The sequence below is a fragment of the Phoenix dactylifera genome, chromosome 18, assembly GCF_009389715.1.
Source record: "Phoenix dactylifera cultivar Barhee BC4 chromosome 18, palm_55x_up_171113_PBpolish2nd_filt_p, whole genome shotgun sequence".
NCBI lineage: Eukaryota > Viridiplantae > Streptophyta > Magnoliopsida > Arecales > Arecaceae > Phoenix > Phoenix dactylifera.
The window spans coordinates 6,772,438-6,798,041 of NC_052409.1; the positions used below are offsets into that span (position 1 = coordinate 6,772,438).

General features: G+C 48.4%; 2 protein-coding genes across 4 annotated transcripts; both read right to left on the minus strand.

Moving 5' to 3' along the window:
• Window positions 1-3: 3 nt before the first annotated feature.
• On the minus strand, window positions 4-25,149 carry LOC103710741. 3 transcript variants are annotated; one of them, XR_005506848.1, is made up of 7 exons: window positions 24,157-25,148; window positions 18,813-21,053; window positions 18,614-18,730; window positions 18,096-18,278; window positions 17,934-17,996; window positions 379-450; window positions 4-256 (listed from the first exon to the last, which is right to left on the minus strand). XR_005506848.1 is itself a non-coding variant. In XM_039115554.1 (6 exons), exons 1-5 carry the CDS (start codon window positions 25,057-25,059, stop codon window positions 17,946-17,948), a joined length of 3,495 nt encoding a protein of 1,164 aa, XP_038971482.1. In that variant the 5' UTR covers window positions 25,060-25,148; the 3' UTR covers window positions 123-256; window positions 17,934-17,945. The 3 variants fall into 3 exon arrangements, 2 of the variants coding, with proteins under 2 accessions (XP_038971482.1, XP_038971483.1); XM_039115554.1 differs by lacking the exon at window positions 379-450 and having other exon boundaries at window positions 123-256; XM_039115555.1 differs by lacking the exons at window positions 4-256; window positions 379-450; window positions 17,934-17,996 and having other exon boundaries at window positions 18,130-18,313; window positions 24,157-25,149.
• On the minus strand, window positions 4,890-13,551 carry LOC120104475. Its single transcript, XM_039115670.1, has 2 exons — window positions 10,377-13,551; window positions 4,890-5,101 (listed from the first exon to the last, which is right to left on the minus strand). Exons 1-2 carry the CDS (start codon window positions 13,549-13,551, stop codon window positions 4,890-4,892), a joined length of 3,387 nt encoding a protein of 1,128 aa, XP_038971598.1.
• Window positions 25,150-25,604: the final 455 nt, after the last annotated feature.

The following is a 25,604-nucleotide window of genomic DNA, read 5'->3' on the forward strand; positions in this document are numbered from 1 at the left end:
TTTCAAGTCCTGTGTGTGATGGTGACTTGAAGCTGATATCAAGACGAATTGATTTCACATCAACAGCAACATCCTTTTTCATTTTTGAACACATTGGCCAAGAGGTATTTGCTGAACTAGACAGATCTGGACAAGGGATGCTTTCCTTTCCAGGCATCTTGGTTGAATGTGCTTCTGGTGTCTCCACAATGGAAGAATTGTCATTTGAAAGACTAATGTCATGAGGAACATCTGCCACAAGCATGATGACAGGTATCTGGACACCACAAATTTTGATAAAGTACATAAGTTGACAGTGAGATGAGAGAGTCCAAGTGTCAAGAAAAGAAAGAATTGGAATTATTTTAAGAAAAAACATGAGAAAGAACGAGGCATAACTGCAGTGTTTTCTATTGTTTTTAGGGAGTCATTTCTAACCCATTCTTGGTTTGCAAGGTACCTAGCTGCATGCTGGAACAAAACCAGAAGAGTAAGGCCCTGTTTGGGGGAGCTTTTGGAGGGCCAAAAAGCACTTTCTGGCCCTCCAAAAGTACTTTTAGCCAAAAAATGGTGTTTGATAAATTTTTCAAAAAGCTGTTTCAACTTTTGCGGGAAGCTGAAAACAACTTTTGGGGAGAAGCTCCAATTTGGAGCTTTCTGAAAATGCTGTTTTCAGCTTTTTCGGAAAGCTGTATTTTTGACCAAAATACCCCCATTTAAAAAAAAAATTCCTCCCAAAAACCTCTCTCTCACCGTCTCTTCCTCTCCCACCCAACCCCACTCCCTCTCCCCCGCCGCCGCACCCTCTCCCTCTGCCTCGTCGTCGCACCCCCTCCCTCTCCCCCGCCCCCATGGTGGGGAGGCGCCGAAAAAGAGGAAGACGGGTGGTCTTCCCCTTCCCGCGGCCACCGCTGGCCACGATGTCCCCGTCACGGAAAAGGGCAGTGCCGAAGAAGAAGGAGGTCCCACGGTGGGGAGGGGCCGAAGAACAGGAAGAAGAAGGGGGCACCCTCCCCCTTCCTGCGGCCGCCGGCGGTCACGACCCGCCCCCCTCCCGCGTCCGCCACGGCCCGGCCCCTTTCCGGCGCTGTCGGCCTCGCGGGAGGAGAGCACTTCCCAGGGGGCCAGCCGCGGCCGCCGAGACTGCCGCAGCGCCGCCGGCCACGACCCGGGCCCCTCCCGCGGCCGCCGCCGGCCACGGTGTTATGGACCCCATGAAAGCCACGCGCCAAAGAGCATCAACCAGCCGAGCATTGAAACAAATGGCTGAGTCAAACCAAGAAGCCAACCTCCACTGTTTGGAAGTTTGTCCAAACAGTGGACATCAGCCCCGGCCACAGCAGCCGCGCGCAGACCCCTGCGCACGCCAGCAGCAGCGCGCCAGCCACGGTGCGCCCAGACCAGCCACGTGCGGCCAACCGCGCGCACACCGGCCTCAGCAGGCGCGCGGCCCTCCGCGCGCAACCCTGCAGCGCGCGCACCCGCGCGCGACCGCCCAGCAGCGCGCGCATCCGCGCGCGACCGCCCCGCAGCGCGCGCATCCGCGCGCACCAGCCTTGCAGCGCGCGCACCCGCGCGCGACCACACTGCAGCGCGCGACCCCGCGCGCGCCCGAGCCCAGCCAGCAGCGCGCGCCCCTGCGCGCGCCCAACTTCCAACCGGGTCGACCCGCGCCCCAGCGCCAGGCCGACCCGACCTCCCGGACAGAATCCTGGCGAGGTTCTGGCAGCCGAACCTCGCCTCAGCCGAAGTGGCCCGGTGCACTGCCAGGACACCAGCCCACGCCGCGCCAGCATCCAGCACACGTGCAGCAGCTTGCTTCACGCATGCCACGGAAGGGCATGGTCATGGCCGATGTCCAGGGGCACCAGCCCGTGCGCGCGCACCCAGGCACGCGCGCACAAGAGGAGAAGGCCCGAGCGCAACAAGTCCACAGCCCGGTTAGCCAACCAAGCGGCCGAGCACAATCCAAGCCAAAGGGTCAAGAACGGCAACCCGGCACTAGCCCGCGCACATTGCGCCCAATTCAGCCAAGGGTAAGCCAAGTCAGCGCACAACCCATGGCATGTGTGCGCCCGACAGAATTAGCAAGAACCTGGCCAAAGTCCAAGTGGCGCCCAACCAAGCAATGCAGCCATCAAGACAAGTGCGCCCTGCCTAAAATAGCTGGCCAAGACACATGGCAGCACAGCCAAGCAAGGCGCCCAGCATCACGCCCAGCCAGGACCACAAGGCAGCGCGCCCCGCAGAAGCGCCCAACCAAGCGCGCGAGCAGGGCCACATGGCAGCGCGCCCAGCAGAAGCGCCCAACCAAGCGCGCGAGCAGGGCCACATGGCAGCGCGCCCAGCAAAGCCGCCCGACCAGGCGCGCGGCCATAACTGGCCGCGCCACATGGCAGCAGCCCCAGCAGCGGCGCCCCAGCCTCCGCCCAAGCAATTCCCATGTGCGCCAAGGCAAAACCGAAGGGGAAGCCTGCAGGCTTTCCCATAGCTATCAGGCGAGCAGAACCATGGGCGGCCAAGATGCAACAGGCTGCCAAACCGAAGGCCAGCAGCAAGCCATGTCAAGGATCCGCGTGAAGGGGCAACAAGCACAAAAGCACAATATCAGCCCGACAGCAAGAAGCATTCAAACCACAGCGGCACATGGCAACCGGCGCAAGCACCAACTTGAAGACCTTCCTTAGAAGGTTGGAATTCAAATTCAAACCGAAGCCGGCCAAGCAACTCATGAAGCACATGGCCGAATGCATTTGAATTCAAATTCAAATGAAGTCGGCCAATCCCATTTTGAATTCCGAAGGCATGTAGCCAATAAGGCATTAGGCCTATAAGTAGAGGCCCTTAAGGCCGAGGAAGCTATCTTTTCATCATATCCATTTTGACTTAGAGTCTTGTAAAGGGTTTCATCCCTTAGGTCCCTTAGGGGTCATTCGGCCGAAAGGCTTGGGCTAAGGAGGAGCATATCACTCCCCTTAGATAGTTCTTAGGATAGGGCAAGGACACTTCCCGTCCCTTGGCCAACCATTCCATGTAATCGTTGTCCTCTTGGAATTGAATCTCAGTTTCTTCCCCACATCATCGATTCATTTCCTTTGCCATTTCCCTTGTGTGGACTATGCATTGGTGAAGGCCAAAGACAACAAGAAGAGCCATGTTACCCACAAGTCGGACCCAAGGAACAAGGCAACCGAGCCACATCAATTGGAGGATTGGGCCGGGGATCGGGACCGCAAGTCCCCGGGTACCCAACACTGGTGCTTTCATTGAGAGAAGTCTTCAAGGAGATCGTCGGGAGCTCGACTAGTTTGAGACCCACGGAAGGTCGATCTCAAGTGGTAACGTAAGCTCTTTCGGATCTACATACTTATTGTAATTCATATGAGGTCTGAAAATTAGATCTTTGTCTTCACTTTTATCTTGTAAGATCTAATTGGGGGTGAGTGCATTTGCTTGTAACACTACTCTTTGGAGGGCTGGATCATCCTTTGGGTGACGGCCATAGGAGGTTCGGATTGGTCTTCAAGAGGGAGAAAAGTAGAAGGGTTGTCATGGAGTCGGGAGGAGACTCAAACAACCAAAAGTTGATAGAAGCCATTGAAGGGAGTAGTGCTAGGTTAGGCAATGTCTTAGACAATGTAATGGAGACATTGGCCGCCATGAGGAGGGAGAGCAATGCCAATGCCGAGAGGCTAGAAAAAAGATATGGAGAAAGGGAGAGCAATGGTAGTGATGGGCTCCGAAATGAAAGAAGGAGAGGAAGTAGGAGTGGAAGAGAAGAACCATTTGAAAGATGGGCCGATGGTATCCATGAGGAGGATCGGCCAAGAGAGTATGAGGGAGAAGAGAGTGAGCCCCAAAGGAGTCCTCTACATCGAAGGCCTCATGGCCGGAGAGAAAGAGAGGAAAGGAGGAGAAGAGAGGAAGAAGATGATGTTAGGATTTCGGATCGGCATGATAGGATCCGGAAACCGAAGATCGATTTTCCTACTTTTGGAGGAGGTGACCCTTATGAGTGGTTGGATAGAGTGGAGCAATACTTCCTAGTGTACGAAATCCCTAGGGAGGAGAAGGTGACTCTAGCTTCCTATCACTTGGAGGGGAGGGCCAACCGATGGTGGAGGTGGCTAAGGAACCTCTATGCTAGAGAGGGGAATCCATTGGGATGGACGGAGTTCATGGATGAGTTCTTGAAGCAATGGGGACCATCGCCGACCATCAATCATCATGGCCAATTGGCCAAATTGAAGCAAGAAGGCAAGATTCAAGACTACATCGACCAATTCCGCCAACTACAAACCATGGTGGAAGGGTGGTCCGAAGAAGCACTCCTTGGTACATTCGTGGATGGGCTCAAATCGTGGCTATCCAAGGAGATCAAGCTCAAGCAGCCTACTCGACTTCAAGATGCCATGAGGATGGCCGAAATCATGGATCAAAACAACTTCCATGACCGGCGGCCAACCAAGGAGTCATTCAACCGCAAGGACTCCAAACCCTTGCAATTGAAGCCTCAAAATTCTGCAGCAACCTCTTCCAAACCGCAGTCCAATGAGGTGAAACGACTTTCCCGGGAAGAGCTCCAAAAGTTCTTCGACAAGGGCCTATGCTACAAGTGCGGGAAGAAATAGGAAAAGGGCCATCGCTGCAACCGAGGCCAAGCATTTGTGATAGAGCTTGAGGAGGATCCTGAAAATTCTGAAGATGCAGAAAATTCAGATGAGGATCATCATGACAACGCATCATCCGAGGAAGACACCGGACGTGCCTTCATGATTCAACATGAGAACCAACCAAGTCTCATCACCAATGAAGAAGCTGCAGCAACTCCAACCGCAGCAGAAATTTCAGCAAGTAAGCAAGACCACATTCTTGACGAGGAGGCAAATCCGATTTCTCTTGCTGCCCAATTACCACCCGAAGAAGAAGAGCCCACTTGCATTGCCATTAGTGGAGCTGATTGGCGAATTTGGGACCGAATCCGTGAAGCCACCAAGCTTGACAGCCGATCCCAAGAGATCATAGAAAAGGTGGAAGCCGCAGCCGATGGGGTGGCCAACTTCAAAATCCGAGACGGTCTCATCTTCTACAAAGGGTATGTCTATGTCCCTAATGTCCCCAACTTAAGAAAAGACATCTTAGATCACTTCCATAGTAGCAAAGAAGGAGGTCACTCGGGGTGGGTTCGTACATATGTACGCATCAAACATTTCTTCTTTTGGGAGGGATTGAAATCGGAAGTCAAAAACTTGGTAACCCAATGTGATGTATGTCAAGCCATAAAGTATGACCCTAGGGCACCCCCGGGACTCCTACAACCCCTTCCTATACCCGGGATGATTTGGGAAGACCTATCCATGGATTTCATCGAAGGCCTTCCGCTTAGCCATGGGCATGAAGTTATCTTGGTAGTGGTGGATAGACTTAGCAAGTATGCACACTTTGTAAGCATCAAACACCCTTATACCGCCAAAACTATAGCCAAGACCTTTGTAGAAGTCATAGTCCGGTTACATGGGATACCAAGGACTATTATCTCCGACCGGGACAGAATTTTTCTAAGTGATTTTTGGAAGAAGATGTTCACTCTACAAGGAACCAAACTCAAAGCAAGTTCATCCTACCACCCGCAAACGGATGGCCAAACCGAAGTGGTCAACCGAACATTGGAGCAATACTTGAGATGCTTTTGCCACCATCAACAAAGCAAATGGGAGGAGTACCTTGCATGGGCCGAATTTTGGTACAACACATCACATCATTCGGCCATCAACACAAGTCCTTTTCAACTTGTCTACGAGCGGCCTCCACCAACATTGGCATCCTATGAAAGAGGCACCGCTCGAACCCACGAGGTAGATCAACAATTGATGGCAAGAGACGAAGCCTTAGCCAATGCAAAAAGGGAACTTGCCAAAGCTCAACAACGAATGAAGAGATACTATGACCAAAAGCATCGAGAGGTAACATTTGAACCCGGTCAATATGTTTATGTGAAGATTAATCCAAAGAAGCAAAAGGCCCTTAGAAAAAAGTTTAGCTTCAAATTATCAAAGAAATACTATGGGCCCTTCAAAATTCTTGAAAGAATCGGGAACGTGGCATATCGATTGGAGTTACCTTCAACCTCACTACTCCATCCGGTATTCCACGTCTCTTGGTTAAAAGAAAGGGTGGGGGATCCTACCCTCATCCAACCGGAGTTACCCACCTTTGATGAAGAAGGAAGACTACTCCTCCAACCCTATGAAGCACTAAATTATCGAATATGGAGGAGAGGTAAACATCGGAAACCGGTTTGGCAAGTGTTAATACATTGGCATGGTACTCCCCAAGAAGAAGCTACATGGGAAGATTATGAAGAAATCCAAAGAAGATATCCAGGCTTCATCCTTGAGGACAAGGATGCTCTTCAAGAAGGGGGAAATGTTATGGACCCCATGAAAGCCACGCGCCAAAGAGCATCAACCAGCCGAGCATTGAAGCAAATGGCCGAGTCAAACCAAGAAGAAGCCAACCTCCACTGTTTGGAAGTTTGTCCAAACAGTGGACATCAGCCCCGGCCACAGCAGCCGCGCGCAGACCCCTGCGCACGCCAGCAGCAGCGCGCCAGCCACGGCGCGCCCAGACCAGCCACGCGCGGCCAACCGCGCGCACACCGGCCTCAGCAGGCACGCGGCCCTCCGCGCGCGACCGCCCAGCAGCGCGCGCATCCGCGCGCACCAGCCTTGCAGCGCGCGCGGGCTGCAGAGCGCGACCCCGCGCGCGCCCGCGCTCCGCCAGCAACGCGCGCCCCTGCGCGCGCCCGAGCCCAGCCAGCCCCTGCGCGCGCCCAACTTCCAGCCGGGTCGACCCGCGCCCCAGCGCCAGGCCGACCCGACCGCCCGGACAGAATCCTGGCGAGGTTCTGGCAGCCGAACCTCGCCTTAGCCGAAGTGGCCCGGTGCACTGCCAGGACACCAGCCCACGCCGCGCCAGCATCCAGCACACGTGCAGCAGCATGCTTCACGCATGCCACGGAAGGGCATGGTCATGGCCGATGTCCAGGGGCACCAGCTCGTGCGCGCGCACCCAGGCACGCGCGCACAAGAGGAGAAGGCCCAAGCGCAACAAGTCCACAGCCCGGTCAGCCAACCAAGCGGCCGAGCACAATCCAAGCCAAAGGGTCAAGAACGGCAACCCGGCACTAGCCCGCGCACATTGCGCCCAATTCAGCCAAGGGTAAGCCAAGTCAGCGCACAACCCATGGCATGTGTGCGCACGACAGAATTAGCAAGAACCTGGCCAAAGTCCAAGTGGCGCCCAACCAAGCAATGCAGCCATCAAGACAAGTGCGCCCTGCCTAAAACAGCAGGCCAAGACACATGGCAGCACAGCCAAGCAAGGCGCCCAGCATCACGCCCAGCCAGGACCACAAGGCAGCGCGCCCCGCAGAAGCGCCCAACCAAGCGCGCGAGCAGGGCCACATGGCAGCGCGCCCAGCAGAAGCGCCCAACCAAGCGCGCGAGCAGGGCCACATGGCAGCGCGCCCAGCAGAGCCGCCCGACCAGGCGCGCGGCCATAACTGGCCGCGCCACATGGCAGCAGCCCCAGCAGCGGCGCCCCAGCCTCCGCCCAAGCAATTCCCATGTGCACCAAGGCAAAACCGAATGGGAAGCCTGCAGGCTTTCCCATAGCTATCAGGCGAGCAGAACCATGGGCGGCCAAGATGCAACAGGCTGCCAAACCGAAGGCCAGCAGCAAGCCATGTCAAGGATCCGCGTGAAGGGGCAACAAGCACAAAAGCACAATATCAGCCCGACAGCAAGAAGCGTTCAAACCACAGCGGCACATGGCAACCGGCGCAAGCACCAACTTGAAGACCTTCCTTAGAAGGTTGGAATTCAAATTCAAACCGAAGCCGACCAAGCAACTCATGAAGCACATGGCCGAATGCATTTGAATTCAAATTCAAATGAAGTCGGCCAATCCCATTTTGAATTCCGAAGGCATGTAGCCAATAAGGCATTAGGCCTATAAGTAGAGGCCCTTAAGGCCGAGGAAGCTATCTTTTCATCATATCCATTTTGACTTAGAGTCTTGTAAAAGGTTTCATCCCTTAGGTCCCTTAGGGGTCATTCGGCCGAAAGGCTTTTGCTAAGGAGGAGCATATCACTCCCCTTAGATAGTTCTTAGGATAGGGCAAGGACACTTCCCGTCCCTTGGCCAACCATTCCATGTAACCGTTGTCCTCTTGGAATTGAATCTCAGTTTCTTCCCCACATCATCGATTCATTTCCTTTGCCATTTCCCTTGTGTGGACTATGCATTGGTGAAGGCCAAAGACAACAAGAAGAGCCACGTTACCCACAAGTCGGTCCCAAGGAACAAGGCAACCGAGCCACATCAATTGGAGGATTGGGCCGGGGATCGGGACCGCAAGTCCCCGGGTACCCAACAGCCAGGCCACCGCGGCCGCAGGAGGGGGCCGGGCCGTGTGTTCCACTTTCCATCAAGAAGAGGATCAACAATGAAAGCAAACTTGGTTTATATTCCACTAACTTGAATAACGAAGAACAATAATAAAGAAAGCAAAAGAAATCTAGAAAGAGATTGAAGAGATCCCTTCCTAGCCCAATCTAGTGGAGATTGATGGATCTACCACTAGCCCAAGTCCTAGAACACAAGATCTAAGACCGAATTCGGCACAAACGCCGCCCAAGCCTTACGGCCGACATAACAACATGACTCTAGAAGAACTCTTCATGCCTCTCAATGGTCTTTTACATCTCTTTTTATAGCCTAAGCCCTAGACAAAACATGGCACTTTGTCTTCACATGGATCCAAGGCTTTTCCACCGTTGATTGGCATGAGATGGATGGCTAAAGATCACCCAAGAAGGGCCCTCCCACGGCTGAACTTTGGCTTGCTTTTTGGCCATTGGATGGAAAGGGATGGAGGGTGGGATCTGCATGGGTTCTGCGGACCGGACGCACTGGACGCGTGTCCCGGTTGACCGGGTCGCGCGTCCCGGCTGGGCGTGTCCCAGTCCGGGCGGGACTGGGACTGGGCGCGCGCCAGGCTGGCTAGCGCGCACGGGCGCGCGCGTGGGCGCTGGCGCACGGGCGGGCGCGGTCGGCTGGGCGCTGGCGCACGGGCGGGCGCAGGCGGGCGGGCGCGGGCGCGCGCGGGCGGTCGGCCTGCTGGGCGCGCTGGCAGGCAAGCGTGCGCGCGCGGCTGGGCGCGGGCCTGGGCGTGCAGGGGCCTGGGCGTGCGCGGGCCTGGGAGCGCGGGCACTGTGGGCGCGGGCACTGTAGCAGGCGAGGTTCGTCCTGCCGAACCTCGCCGCACTGTAGCTGGCTGCTGGCGGCCTGGCTGTGCGTGGGCACTGTAGCTGGCGAGGTTCTTGGCCAAGAACCTCGCCGCACTGTAGCAAGCGAGGTTGGCTGCGGCAGGATTTGGCTGCGGCTTGGCTTTGGCGGGGCGGTGCGCGCGGCGGGTTCGGCCAAGGTTGGGCATGCTTGGCCAAGGCTTGGGCATGCATGGGCACATGTTTGGCTTGGCCGAGGTTGGGCGTGCTCGGCCGCATGAAGGGGCTTGGCCAAGGCTTTCCAAGCAAAGTAGTTGGCCTTGGCTTGACCCCCCGTTTGGCCTCCTTGTGGTCCGATGGCCCTCTTTGGTTGGCATGGCTACTTTGGCCCTCAGTTGGTGTGCGACTGTTGCTCTTCTTGCGGCGTGGCTTGCGGGGGTCCTCAACATGGTGCCCCTGGACATCGGCCATGACCATGCCCTTCCGTGGCATGCGTGAAGCAAGCTGCTGCACGTGTGCTGGATGCTGGCGCGGCGTGGGCTGGTGTCCTGGCAGTGCACCGGGCCACTTCGGCTGAGGTGAGGTTCGGCTGCCAGAACCTCGCCAGGATTCTGTCCGGGCGGTCGGGTCGGCCTGGCGCTGGGGCGCGGGTCGACCCGGCTGGAAGTTGGGCGCGCGCAGGGGCGCGCGCTGCTGGCTGGGCTCGGGCGCGCACAGGGGCGCGCGCTGCTGGCTGAGCGCGGGCGCGCGCGTGGTCGCGCGCTGCAGTGTGGTCGCGCGCGGGTGCGCGCGCTGCAAGGCTGGTGCGCGCGGATGCGCGCGCTGCTGGGCGGTCGCGCGCGGGTGCGCGCGCTGCAGGGTTGCGCGCGGAGGGCCGCGCGCCTGCTGAGGCCGGTGTGCGCGCGGTTGGCCGCGCGTGGCTGGCGCGCTGCTGCTGGCGTGCGCAGGGGTCTGCACGCAGCTGCTGTGGCCGGGGCTGATGTCCACTGTTTGGACATGCTTCCAAACAGTGGAGGTTGGCTTCTTTGGGACTTGGCTCGGCCGTGGACTCCGGATTGGGGCTCGACGGGCTGAGGTCCCCATCATCCCCCCCTTCTTGGAGAATACCCTTGTCCTCAAGGGTGGTATCTAGGACGGGGCTTCCTTCTTTGCGTGACAATGCATCCGCCACCTTGTTTTCCTTCCCTGGTTGATAAATGATGTCATATTCAAAGCCAAGAAGTTTTACCAGGAATTTTTGCTGATCCGGAGTGACAATCTTTTGTGTGAGGAGATGCCGAAGAGCTTGTTGGTCGGTCACAATGGTGAAGCGTCTCCCAAGTAAGTAGGGTCTCCAAACTTTGACCGCATGGACCACGGCAAGCATCTCCCGAGCATAGGTACTCCATGCCTTCTTTTGAGGACCGAGAGCCTTAGAAATGTAGGCCAAGGGCCTCTTGTCTTGTGCTAGGACCGCACCAATTCCTTCATTGCTTGCATCCGTGTAGACTTGAAATGGTTGGCTGAAATTTGGAAGAGCAAGCACCGGGGTTTGAGTCATGGCTCTCTTAAGTTCTTCAAATGCTTGTTTGGCGGCTGAAGTCCATTCGAACCCGTCCTTCTTTAGCATGTTGGTAAAGGGTTTAGCAATGAGGCCGTAGTCCCTTACAAACCTTCTATAGTAGCCGGTGAGGCCTAAGAACCCTCTCAAGGCTGAAATGTCTTTGGGCAAAGGCCAATCGGTCATAGCTTCTATCTTGCGTGGATCCACTCTCACGCCTTGGCCGGAAACAATATGCCCAAGATACTCAAGTTCTTCTTGCATAAAGGCGCACTTGGAAGCTTTGATGTAGAAGTTATGTTCTTCCAAGATACTCATGACTTGATCCAAATGCTTCATATGTTCCTCCTTGGACTTTGAGTAGACTAATATGTCATCAAAGAAAACTATGACGAACTTTCGGAGGTGAAGCTTGAATACCTTGTTCATGGCCGCTTGAAAGGTTGATGGAGCGTTGCATAGACCAAATGGCATGACTAGGTATTCATAGTGGCCGGAATGGGTGCGGAAGGCCGTCTTGTGGATGTCTTCCTTCCTCATTCTAATTTGATGGTAGCCGGCTCTTAGATCCAATCTTGTGAAGTACTTTGCGCCATGGAGTTCATCTAGCATCTCATCCACCGTGGGTATAGGAAAGCGATCTTTGATTGTGGCTTCATTCAAAGCTCGGTAATCCGTGCAAAATCTCCATGATCCATCTTTCTTCCTTACCAAGAGGATCGGGGAAGAAAATGGACTTGTACTTGGGCGGATCAACCCTTGCTTCATCATCTCTTCAACTTGCCTTTCGATCTCACCTTTTTGGAAGTGAGCATACCGGTAAGGAGGTACATTGATGGGCTTGCTTTCATCCTTGAGCCGGATCGGATGATCAAAAGGTCTTTGTGGTGGAAGGTGGGTCGGTTGCTCCAAGACTTTTTGGTGAGCTTCAAGAAGTTGGCGTACTTGCAATGGAAGGGTGCTCATGTCTTCATTTGGCTGCGGTTGAGGTCCCCCCGCAGCCCCTCCTTGGTTGGCCATGACCACGGCGAGGCATAAAGCTCCCCCACGGCATAGCCTCTCAAGCATGTTGGCTTCACAAGGCCGAACTTCCTTTGGATGAAATGCTATCCATACCTTCTTCTTGGTGCCGACTTTGAACTCCATTGTCATCGTTTTGTAATCGGTGATGACCTTACCAATACTCCGAAGCCATGCGTTGCCTAGAACCACATCTAGGCCAACTAGTTGGAGGACATGTAGATCAGCCACTATGCGGACTCCTTGGACATTGAGCCGCACATCTTTGACAATGGATTGGCATTGTAGACGATCTCCACTTGCAACCTTCACATCAAAGGGTTCGGTGGCTGCCCCCTTGAGTCCGATCCTATGTAAAGCATCCGGGTTGATGAAGTTGTGGGAGGATCCATTGTCAACAAGGAGGGATACCTCATGTCTTCCGATCCATGCCATCATCCTCATCGTCGATGGTCGTTGTACTCCGGATAGTGCATGCAAGGACACTTCGGCATTCTCATGGGCTGATCTTGTGGCTTCATCTTCTTCATCAATGGTGCTATCTTCGGAGGATGAAGTAGCACTTTCATCGGCCTCATCTTCGCTGCTCACAAGGTGGATGGCAAAGGATTGGCCGGGCTTGCATTGGTGGCCTTTCTCCCATTTGTTACCGCACTTGAAGCATAGGCCTTTCTTGATGTATTCTTGCAACTCCTCCCGGTTGAGCTTTCGAACCTCATGTTGTGGTGGTTTGGAGGTCGTTGTTGCAGAATTTTGAGGCTTCAATTGCAAAGGTTTGGAGTCCTTGCGGTTGAAAGACTCCTTGGTTGGCCGCCGGTCATGGAAGTTGTTTTGATCCATGATTTCGGCCATCCTCATGGCATCTTGAAGTCGAGTAGGCTGCTTGAGCTTGATCTCCTTGGATAGCCACGATTTGAGCCCATCCACGAATGTACCAAGGAGTGCTTCTTCGGACCACCCTTCCACCATGGTTTGTAGTTGGCGGAATTGGTCGATGTAGTCTTGAATCTTGCCTTCTTGCTTCAATTTGGCCAATTGGCCATGATGATTGATGGTCGGCGATGGTCCCCATTGCTTCAAGAACTCATCCATGAACTCCGTCCATCCCAATGGATTCCCCTCTCTAGCATAGAGGTTCCTTAGCCACCTCCACCATCGGTTGGCCCTCCCCTCCAAGTGATAGGAAGCTAGAGTCACCTTCTCCTCCCTAGGGATTTCGTACACTAGGAAGTATTGCTCCACTCTATCCAACCACTCATAAGGGTCACCTCCTCCAAAAGTAGGGAAATCGATCTTCGGTTTCCGGATCCTATCATGCCGATCCGAAACCCTAACATCATCTTCTTCCTCTCTTCTCCTCCTTTCCTCTCTTTCTCTCCGGCCATGAGGCCTTCGATGTAGAGGACTCCTTTGGGGCTCACTCTCTTCTCCCTCATACTCTCTTGGCCGATCCTCCTCATGGATACCATCGGCCCATCTTTCAAATGGTTCTTCTCTTCCACTCCTACTTCCTCTCCTTCTTCTTTCATTTCGGAGCCCATCACTACCATTGCTCTCCCTTTCTCCATATCTTTTTTCTAGCCTCTCGGCATTGGCATTGCTCTCCCTCCTCATGGCGGCCAATGTCTCCATTACATTGTCTAAGACATTGCCTAACCTAGCACTACTCCCTTCAATGGCTTCTATCAACTTTTGGTTGTTTGAGTCTCCTCCCGACTCCATGACAACCCTTCTACTTTTCTCCCTCTTGAAGACCAATCCGAACCTCCTATGGCCGTCACCCAAAGGATGATCCAGCCCTCCAAAGAGTAGTGTTACAAGCAAATGCACTCACCCCCAATTAGATCTTACAAGATAAAAGTGAAAACAAAGATCTAATTTTCAGACCTCATATGAATTACAATAAGTATGTAGATCCGAAAGAGCTTACGTTACCACTTGAGATCGACCTTCCGTGGGTCTCAAACTAGTCGAGCTCCCGACGATCTCCTTGAAGACTTCTCTCAATGAAAGCACCAGTGTTGGGTACCCGGGGACTTGCGGTCCCGATCCCCGGCCCAATCCTCCAATTGATGTGGCTCGGTTGCCTTGTTCCTTGGGACCGACTTGTGGGTAACGTGGCTCTTCTTGTTGTCTTTGGCCTTCACCAATGCATAGTCCACACAAGGGAAATGGCAAAGGAAATGAATCGATGATGTGGGGAAGAAACTGAGATTCAATTCCAAGAGGACAACGATTACATGGAATGGTTGGCCAAGGGACGGGAAGTGTCCTTGCCCTATCCTAAGAACTATCTAAGGGGAGTGATATGCTCCTCCTTAGCCCAAGCCTTTCGGCCGAATGACCCCTAAGGGACCTAAGGGATGAAACCCTTTACAAGACTCTGAGTCAAAATGGATATGATGAAAAGATAGCTTCCTCGGCCTTAAGGGCCTCTACTTATAGGCCTAATGCCTTACTGGCTACATGCCTTCGGAATTCAAAATGGGATTGGCCGACTTCATTTGAATTTGAATTCAAATGCATTCGGCCATGTGCTTCATGAGTTGCTTGGCCGGCTTCGGTTTGAATTTGAATTCCAACCTTCTAAGGAAGGTCTTCAAGTTGGTGCTTGCGCCGGTTGCCATGTGCCGCTGTGGTTTGAATGCTTCTTGCTGTCGGGCTGATATTGTGCTTTTGTGCTTGTTGCCCCTTCACGCGGATCCTTGACATGGCTTGCTGCTGGCCTTCGGTTTGGCAGCCTGTTGCATCTTGGCCGCCCATGGTTCTGCTCGCCTAATAGCTATGGGAAAGCCTGCAGGCTTCCCCTTCGGTTTTGCCTTGGCGCACATGGGAATTGCTTGGGCGGAGGCTGGGGCGACGCTGCTGGGGCTGCTGCCATGTGGCGCGGCCAGTTATGGCCGCGCGCCTGGTCGGGCGGCTCTGCTGGGCGCGCTGCCATGTGGCCCTGCTCGCGCGCTTGGTTGGGCGCTTCTGCTGGGCGCGCTGCCATGTGGCCCTGCTCGCGCGCTTGGTTGGGCGCTTCTGCGGGGCGCGCTGCCTTGTGGTCCTGGCTGGGCATGATGCTGGGCGCCTTGCTTGGCTGTGCTGCCATGTGTCTTGGCCTGCTGTTTTAGGCAGGGCGCACTTGTCTTGATGGCTGCATTGCTTGGTTGGGCGCCACTTGGACTTTGGCCAGGTTCTTGCTAATTCTGTCGGGCGCACACATGCCATGGGTTGTGCGCTGACTTGGCTTACCCTTGGTTGAATTGGGCGCAATGTGCGCGGGCTAGTGCCGGGTTGCCGTTCTTGACCCTTTGGCTTGGATTGTGCTCGGCCGCTTGGTTGGCTGACCGGGCTGTGGACTTGTTGCGCTCGGGCCTTCTCCTCTTGTGCGCGCGTGCCTGGGTGCGCGCGCACGGGCTGGTGCCCCCGGACATCGGCCATGACCATGCCCTTCCGTGGCATGCGTGAAGCAAGCTGCTGCACGTGTGCTGGATGCTGGCGCGGCGTGGGCTGGTGTCCTGGCAGTGCACCGGGCCACTTCGGCTGAGGCGAGGTTCGGCTGCCAGAACCTCGCCAGGATTCTGTCCGAGCGGTCGGGTCGGCCTGGCGCTAGGGCGCGGGTCGGCCCGGCTGGAAGTTGGGCGCGCGCTGCTGGCTGAGCGCGGGCGCGCGCGGGGTCGCGCGCTGCAGTGTGGTCGCGCGCGGGTGCGCGCGTTGCAAGGTTGGTGCGCGCAGGTGCGTGCGTTGCTGGGCGGTCGCGCGCGGGTGCGCGCGCTGCAGGGTTGCGCGCGGAGGGCCGCGCGCCTGCTGAGGCCGGTGTGCGCGCGGTTGGCCGCGCGTGGCTGGTCTGGGAGCGACGTGGCTGGCGCGCTGCTGCTGGCGTGCGCAGGGGTCTGCGCGCGGCTGCTGTGGCCGGGGCTGATGTCCACTGTTTGGACATGCTTCCAAACAGTGGAGGTTGGCTTCTTTGGGACTTGGCTCGGCCGTGGACTCCGGATTGGGGCTCGGCGGGCTGAGGTCCCCATCACTGGCCCCCTTCCGGCGCCGCCGGCCACGCTGGAGGAGAAGAAAAGAGAATGGGGGAGAGGAAGGAGAAGAAGAGAAGAAAAAAGGAAAAGAAAAAAAAAGGAAAAAAAAGAAGAAAAGGAAAGGAAAAAAAGAGAAGAAAAGAAAATTTAAAAAATAAAAAAAGAATAAATAAATAAATAAATATTTATATAAATGAATGAATGAATAAGATAATAAATATATTTCAACATTATTAATTATTTACAATAATAATTATAATATTTTATACCTTTATTATTGTATTATACTGTAAATATAATATTATAATATATTATATCATAATACATTAATATGTTATGTTAAATAATTTAATATTATGTTATATTATGAGAAATTAATTTATACTAATAATTATATTATTTTATACCTTTATTATTGCATAATACTATAAATATTATATTATATTACATTATATCATAATACATTAATATATTATTTTTAATAATTTAATATTATGTTATATTAAGGAAAATTGATTTATACTAATAATTATAATATTTTTTATCTTTATTATTGTATTATACTATAAATATAATATATATTACATTATATCATAATACATTAATATATTATATTAAATAATTTAATATTATGTTATATTATGAAAAATTAATTTACTCTAATAATTATATTACTATTATGCTATGCTATGCAATGTCATATTACTATATTATAATAATATTATTTTATATTACAGTAATATTATACTATATCGTATATTATGTATTAATATATGTTATGTTTTATTATGCTTTGTTGTATAATGCTATGCAATGTCCTTTATAGTAATTTTGTCATACAAAAGTACTTTTTCAGTTTATTTACCAAACACATGTTAAAGTGCCACAGCACTTTAGAAATGTAGTTACCAAACAGCAAATAGCTTTGTATAAAAGCTCTACTTCAGACAGCTCTACTTCCAACAGCTCTACTGCCAACAGCTCCCCCAAACAGAGCCTAAGCAGTACGTGAGAAAAGCCACAGAACAGATTCTAATGAGAAGCATTACTTCAAGGAAGCAACAAACAGAATCTCAAAATTCTATTCACTTCAGCAACATAGTCAATGGCTGTATCTCAAAATTTTCAACTAAGCTACAGCTAGGGAAAGACACAGGTGTCCTGACAATTGTTATCCATAATTTATCATTTCTCAAAAATGTAGTATCATGGTTCTATGGAAATTAAACTCTCTTCTGTGAGTCCCAGTAAATGACAATATGCAATGGAAAACTGTGGCCATAGAGCATGAAGAGAACAAATGATTTTCTGTTAGCGGTTTCCAACAATCCAAAATTCTAACCAAATGTACTAAATATAAAAGGTCGGCTGACATTCTTTATCGATTATCTATGAATACTTGTATCTATGGAAAAAGTTGAACCTTGATTTATAATTGAGGCAGAAAATATATGAAAATTCAAAGAAGCAACAAATGTTCCAATGAAAAAACATCTGGATATTGATAAATTGAGGGGAAAAATAGTACCTCTCAGAAGAGATTTTTTTTTTTTTTTTTTGGTACAAACTTCTCAGAAGAGATCAAACAGATGAATTTTGAACAGCTTTATTCATCCAGAAAGACCAAATAATACGATGTCATTGGCCAGTATATCCTTAAGAATATTTAGCATAAAGTAAACCATTAAGGAAAAATGCAAAGGCTTAGGTCTGCAAGTAAAAAACCTAAAAAACTGAAGAAATGGATTGAATTGGACAGAAATCAACCGTTATGAAAACTTTCAATGAAGAACAATCTTTTTTTTTTCATACACAAGAACAATCTATTTCCGTATGCCTCTTTGAATTAAAGCAAAATAGTATGCACAAAATGGGCATTAAAAAGGCCATGATGTAGGATTTACGAGGTATAACCACAAAATCAGGATCACAAAAGGATAGTCTTAATTCCTGGTTTGATGTGCCTTCAGGTTTCATGTTAGAGGAATGGTTATGATAAGTAGATAATTATCAACTAGAACGACCACAGACATAAACAATGACACATATGCAACATAACTTGTCTGCACAGAAGCAAATCAAGCAAGATACCTGAAGGCATGTTTACTTGATACCATTGCGACCTTCCAAAATTCCAGCTTCTTTGATGGATTCCTGACAAACAATTGCACTTGTTAAATTTGAAATTTCAACAGAATCAACTGTACACAACAATGATGAGGATTTTTCTTCAACTTATGGTATGTTTCTCACCAAATTCCGTACTGGAGGGAGAGAAACCACGAGGTCCACATCACTAGTTGGAAGAGCTAAACCAGTTGCATTGGAACCAAATATATTTGTCCGAGAGCGAGGCCAGAGTACCTGAAGAGATCGTGTGACCCTCTTGACAGCCCAGTTAGTGTAGGGCTTCCAGATCAGATTCTCAGCACCAACCTACGATTTACCATTAATGATGAACCAGCAATTACCTTGGAGTCAAGATGATAAATACAAACAAAAAAAAAATTAAAAATGATAATGCATAGAGGAGTTAAAATCTTGGTAGGCCTATGAAGCTTATTTGTGCTAAGGATGTCTTTATATTTTACTATTCATGAACTAATTGTATATGTAAGGTTCACTGTTCAACACACATGCATCTTGAGTAACGATATTAAATGCCTACGCAAGAGCAACAGTACACAGTAGTGTGATGTCCAAAGTGGGTAAGGCAAAATTTAGAATTTTTGATAAATAAAATTTACAAAAATTTGTCAAAACTGCCATACCTGCTTGCAGAAAAGATCAATATCCTCGTGAAGAAGATTGTGCATCAGAGACAGAGATGACTCATTAGATGGACAATTCAATAAATCAGGAGGTTGCAATGGTAAGGCAACATCTGGCTGCAACATCAAATTTTCAATAAAAGATCATAACATAAACAAACAAGATATGTGAGGAAAACTATGATGATATAGCCCATACATGTTCCTGATCACGAGCTAGCTGGGAAATTGTAATAAGGTGATCTTGCAACAAAGACCCGTGAATAGATTGCACCATTGAAGAGGTAGCCAGCCCTTTGTTTCGCCATGAAGGCCAAACAACTTCAGCACCATCCCAACAAAGTCGAGTTTCCTCAGAATTACTTTCATCAGAATACCAACTTCTCATACCCCAATGGCTAGGACTTGAGCTACCAGATCTTACAACTGGAAAGCCCCTCTTTCTAGATTCTCCAACTAGAGAAGGTGGAGGAGGTCGAGGTACTCGAGGAACACAAAGTACCACTGGTGATGGAGGCCGCTTGATGCGATGGGTCTCCCTCTTAGTAGTAGGTATACATGGGCTTTTATGATCATGACCAACCTTAAATTCAGATCTTGAACCCCTCCTTGATATACTTGGAACAATGATCGGCCGCAGCATTGAATATGGAAGTGTATCCCCTTTCACTCCCTCAAAACCATTAGGTGGATTTTTCACAGATATTGAGGCTTTCTCTTCAGGACCATCGGATACTGAAGATGAGGAGTTCAGTACCTTTCCAGTACTGTCATTTCCTGGCATAGCATAACCAACAGACTGGTGTCCCGGTCCCAATGGATCAAATGGTGAACAAAATGGGGCAGCAGGTGGTGAGGGCAGACCATTCGAATTGTAGGAAGCAGATAATCCAGGCATGCCAACCATATCATCAACAGCTCTATTCATATCTGCTTCATGCCAAGCCCAAGCACTCTCTTCAGAACTGTGAGAAGGTGGGCGAGAGAAACCCGTTCCAACATGTTCAGCAGGATTCCAGTACATTATTCCACCACCAAAAAATTGATTATAATCCTTTCCAGAAAATGCATGAGTTTCATATTCTTCTACAGAAAACCAGCAGCTTTCAGTATCATCCACCAAATCAGAAGTGTTTTTCAAATCATACATATCTAAAATATCCCCAGGATGCTTTCTCTCATTCTCACCGGAAGTCCCATTAATTTGCAGTCCATAAGTAGCAAATCCTGGGCAGAGTGAAGACTGCATCCTTGGATCATATCCAGAATCATAGCTTACAGTCACAGTCTGACTCAATCTACTGCAAGTTTTGACCATAGGAGGCCAGTCCAAACTCATGGGCAAAGTTAGAGAAGGTAAAATTCGGCTGCGCCCACCTTCACTTGATGGCTTTCTTCCCTGATGCCTGGAAGGCAGAAAGGACTGATGAAAGTGACTGGGCCATTTATGACCAACATCCAGATGTAATCTGTCTGTGGCAGCTGGGAGATGCTGTGAATGAACAGATGTAAAATCAGGAGGCGATATGGTAGGCCACTCATATGAAGTGCCTCCCATGAAACTTGTGTGGTTTCGTACATAAGATTCACTACCATTATTCTCGATTATGGAACTATTCTCATCCATAATACCTTGAACCAAGTTTGGAGGAGCAACATACTGTGAATGGGTGTTATTTATATCCTGGGTACTATCATGCTCATGTTCCTTAAGCTCGAGTGTACACACAGCAGGGCTCATTACTTCACATGCAGTATTGCTACTGGAACAACTTATGGAAGAATTAATACAATTTACAAGTTTGTCACAACAAACATTAATGTTTCTCACAGAAGATCCTGAAGATATCTGGGAGATGCCTTCAGCCATTTTAATAGAATTATAGTCTTCTGAATTGTTTGAACTCATATTACATTCCACACCAGTAAAACAGAAATCTGCAATAGAATGAGGGTCAGGATCTAGCTGGATGCTCATCATTTCATTGTGATTGATGAAATCAGGCTTAACAGAAGCATCACATAAATTAGAAACAGGAGACAGACTATGCCTGGCAGCAGAATCATTGGGGTCAGGTAAAGATTCTGTCAGTTCACTTTCTGGAGCAACAGATGTTACAGCAGTTTTCTTGTTATCAAATTCAGAAAATCCAACTTTCACTAAGCCAGAATTTTTACTTTTAGCTCCTTTTCTTCCACCTTTTTTCTTACGTCTATGGCCCTTGCTGTCAGCTAAACCTGCAGCATGCTCCTTTTCTTCCACCTTTTTTCTTACTTCTATTCCCTTTTTTGTTAACGGAGTTTCCCTCCCAGGATCTTTCTTTGGAACACAAGGACTAGTTGTCCTTGCCTTCTGATTATCCACTACTGAAAGAGTGCTTTCTGGGGGGCAAAGCCCAGAGCTGCTATCATCTGCACAGTCTTCTCCACATCCTTGATCCTGAAAATGACGTCAGTAAATTAATTATCACTAAGTTGTGTCAGAAAGGGCAAAAAAAAAAAGAAAAAAAAAAAAGAAAAAGTTGCTGAAAGTATGTGGATACCATAGAAGTTTTGTGTAATGTTGAATCAACCTTGGATGGCTTAGAAGTAGAACTTAGCTTTCTTGAACTGCGACATTTGTTCTTCCCTCTCCGACAACCACCATTGCACTTCTCTTCACTTTTGTGTGGGAGGGCCTTTAACTTTACACCTCCCATAAGTTCAAGTTTTATATAACTAATGGAAACAACCATGAGGAGTCTTCACAGGTTTCTTATTATACAATCAGAAATGGTGTCAAGAGATTCTAATGTGCTGAAAAATAATGCCTTGTCTTCAGATTCACTAAGCCAACATGTTAAAAAAGTAGATATCTCCTGAACCACTAGCAATCTGTTCAAATAATTGGTCAGGATTCGTGGTCTTCTATGAGATGGCACAGTGATGATATCCAAGGACAAATCTAGATTCCTTCTGAACAATGACTTCTTCACCCTTTGCCAAGATGCCATAGGACTCTATCTTAGTTTCAGTTCATCTTCAAGTTTACAGAAACAAAATTCCTTCCTCAAAGCATTGTTTGACCCTTTAACAATCTCATTTGCCTGAAGAGTTACAATGTTCAAATATTAGCAATTATTGATGCATAAAAAGAAAGATGTTTACCAGCAAAGCGCCAACGATAATGAGCTGAAACTCATCTCATTGATAAAATACGAGAAATCAAGATAATCTCTGTAGTTTCACATAAAAATTGGCAGTTTTCTTCGTTGTGTCGATCAAGAGTTGAAGAACCAATGCCGATACCTTACAGGTAGGGTATAGATCAGTATAATTGGTTATTGTGTCAACAGATAGTATGCCTCTTGCTGCCAGCACAAGAAAAATAAGATTATGTAACATGTATTGGTACAGTATCAAGGGGCATATTGATACCAGTACAGTGAGGTATGGTTAGTACCACCAATACTTAAATCCTTGGCCGGTCATTGACATGAGGCAAAAGAGTGGATTTAGGCACAAAACAAGGAGAAAATGCTTCTCTCCACTTATTCTTTATCAAATTAATAATAAGCATCATGATTTTCACTTCTTCTTTTTGGACAACAATTTGAATCTTAATCTGATTTCTTTGGAAAAAGTATAATAAGTCTCTTCAGAATTAACTTTGAATGATAGATAATTGCAAGCTGACAACTTTTTACATGATAGATTTCTTTCACTCATAGACTAATCCTGTGACTTCATGTCTTACTTTATCAATAAATTTATATATGGGCAAAGAGGAAGCTTTAAACCAAGTATAAGGTAAGTCTGCTATATCAGAGAAAGGCTCTCAGATCTCATCCACAAAAGTTTAAAGAAGCATCAACATCCAATATATTTACCACTCATATTTCATGATAGATTGCCAGTTTACAAAAGAATGAAACCCATGATCCAACACCAGAAGATCCTTTTCTCGGCAAGAAATTCCCAAAAATGCATGCAGCTAACCAAAGAAGAGTGCTATAATATCATGGTGTTCTATTTTAGGCCCATGAATCCCAACTTTGCCAATTGGATCAGGTAATGAGTAATAACGAATTATGCTTTGGAAACAAAGACCCTTGTATATACAAGATATTAGATCTCAATTTACCCGTGTGAAATCAAAAGAATAATACCGCTTCTTATAATAAACTCATTAGTGCTAAATAAGTCCCCAGTTATTAGTCAAAGGACTCAACCAAATTCCCATTTCTCTCCAGAAGTGTCTTCAGTATGCTAAGCCATTTGCTCTCTCTCTCTCTCTCTCTCTGGGGTGTAGGAGGGGTGAAGGGAAGGGCTCATGCCCAATGATTATTCCATATACCATGAAATATAACAAACTCATTTAGTGGATTAGTACAATGTGCATGCAATTCATACATAATGCAGACACACATGGACTATAACAAGTTGGCCGTATGCTGTAGATGTAAGCTAGTTCTTATTTTGTATTCCATATATATCAGTGGAATTAATCATTCTCTCACCTTTTAGTTAGCATGCTTTAACTTGGTGGTCCATGAAGATTTCTCAAGAATGTGGGAACTTTCAGGGTAAACATTTTTTAAATAGAGTTGGGAGGGGGAGCATGGGATCTAAACTAAATATAAAAACAGGAAATCTAGACAAACCAAAAGAATGTTTTCAAAAAAATGAATTATATTAGTTCCTAGTAAAGACATAGCCTACAACTTCATCACCACCCATTTCATGTTCTTAAGCCATTTCTATAAAAAATATCTGATCTTTCTCTTCACAAAAGTAAATCATGAGTGAATCCTTAATTTCTATGGCATGACATCAAGTTGGACCCTCAACAGATTCTGTACCATGCTACTTCAAAAGGTCATTTTCCTTAGCAAGAGGCCACCTGAGTAACTAGTTGGTAGGATTAGCAGTAAGTGCACAAAATGGTGCAATGAAATGAGCAAGCTTGCAATGCAACACAAGCCACTGTCTAAACCAGCACCAAGGAAGACCACGTTGGATATCCAATTATTGATAAAACATACATCCAATAGTTGTGTCAACCAAACAGCAGGAAGACCTTCACGAGTTCAGCTCAACAAGTAATTCACAAGTAAAACCTGGTTCCAGGTTCCTGCAACCATTCTGACTCTCTCTCACACTGAGAATTGACAAGTAATAAAATCATATGGCAAGACTTTGAGGACAAAGGTGCTTTTGGTATTCAGGATAAGATTGTAGCACCCCTTCACATCCTCTGATATGCTTTAAGATGCAAGCGCTGTCAATTGACATGAAGAACCACTTTCATACACTGAATCTGAATCAAAAGTTAGCTAAAATAAACATTCCCTTTTACGAAAAATAAAAGATCTCAATCCTCACATGGTTCAGATTTTATCATTAGTTATTCAAATATTAAAGTTCTCTCTTTTTTTTTTTGGTAACAAAAGTTTTCCATTAATGATCTTATAACTCTTACGGTAAAAACAGAAACTTTGTAGGATGAATTGGGGAGTAAAAACCAAAGCTACATTGGAAATCCAAGACGGTAAAACAATTACCAGAAATTTCGCTGCTTTCCCTAAAAAAGCCTGAAAAATCTTCTTTCTCTGTCCGGGATCCAACCCCATCCACCAGTCCAGGCACCCCTTCTTCCTCCAAAAGGCATTGGCAGCTAGACCAGCGACCGCAGCCCTCTCCTTCGCTGCCTTCCTCCCCTTCGGATTCTTCCCTCCATGGGAGCTACGCCACGCCAGCCTCAACGCCACCTCCAGCCGATTCGCCACGAATGCCTCCAAGCTGTAGTACCCCTTATCCTTCAACCACGGCAGCTCCGCCCAGGGCGCCCCCAACCCACTCTCCTCTTCTCTCAGGAACCTCCCACCGGAGATCCCATCCATGACCTCCACGAACCGGTCCGCGTCGACGACCAAGTCCTCGGAGACCGTGAGGAAATCCAGGGGACAGTCGGCGGTCTGCTCGCCCTCCCGGGACCCGAAGAGGCGGAGGGAGCGAGCGAGGTCAAGCTCGGCGGTGGAGGAGGCGGCGGCGCGGGCGAGGAGGCCGTGGTAGCGGCGGAAGCAGAGGGAGGGGAGGGAGGGGGAGGAAGAGGCGGGGAGGTCAGGGAGGAGGAAGAAGAAGCCGTGGCCGTGACGGCGGAGGCGGGAGAGCATCTGGAGGAGGATGCGGACGAAGTCGGGGTCGATGACGGTAAGGGCGGACTGGCGGTGAGAAGCGGAGAGGGAGGAGAACCACCTGAGGACGGCGGCGCGAGGCTTGGGGTTCGGGTTTGGTTTTGAGGAGTGGTAGAGGGCGATATGGGCAGTGAGGGAATCGAAGAGCTGGTGGGCATCCATGGCGGGCGGCGGAGTCGGTCGGAAAGTGTTTGTTTGTGTGTCCGAGAGACGCAAATGGAGGTTGGTGGAACCTTGGGAGGCGGGGTAAGAGTGGGACACCTGGCACATTAGTTTGTGTTATGGAACCAGTTCCAACCTTCGTTTGCACCTCAACATCTTTTTTTTTTAACATAATAGAATAGATAATTAAAATAAAATAAATATAATTATTTAATTATTTTTCAAAATACTTTTTAATATTAATATTATGATATATTATTAATATACAAAATTTCGATAGCATATGCAAAATTATCATTATAATAAGATAATATATTATCATAAAATAATAAGATCATAATCCAATTTGTATATAAATAAGAAATAAAAAAGTATTGTATGTCTAGAATATATAAATAAAATATAGTAGAATTATTAATAGTTATGCTTTTATTTTTAAATAAAAATATGATCACAAAAATACAATAAATTTTAATTAAATATTAATGCAACATAATATAGGTACAAATTCAAAATATTTTTATTAATATCAACATATATTAGCAAGTATGGTTGCTAATAATATCATTAACTTTTATATTAATTTCGCGATGCTTTATTTAATATAATTTAATAAGTTAATAAGTTTCTTATTAATCTATTCATAAGCTTTT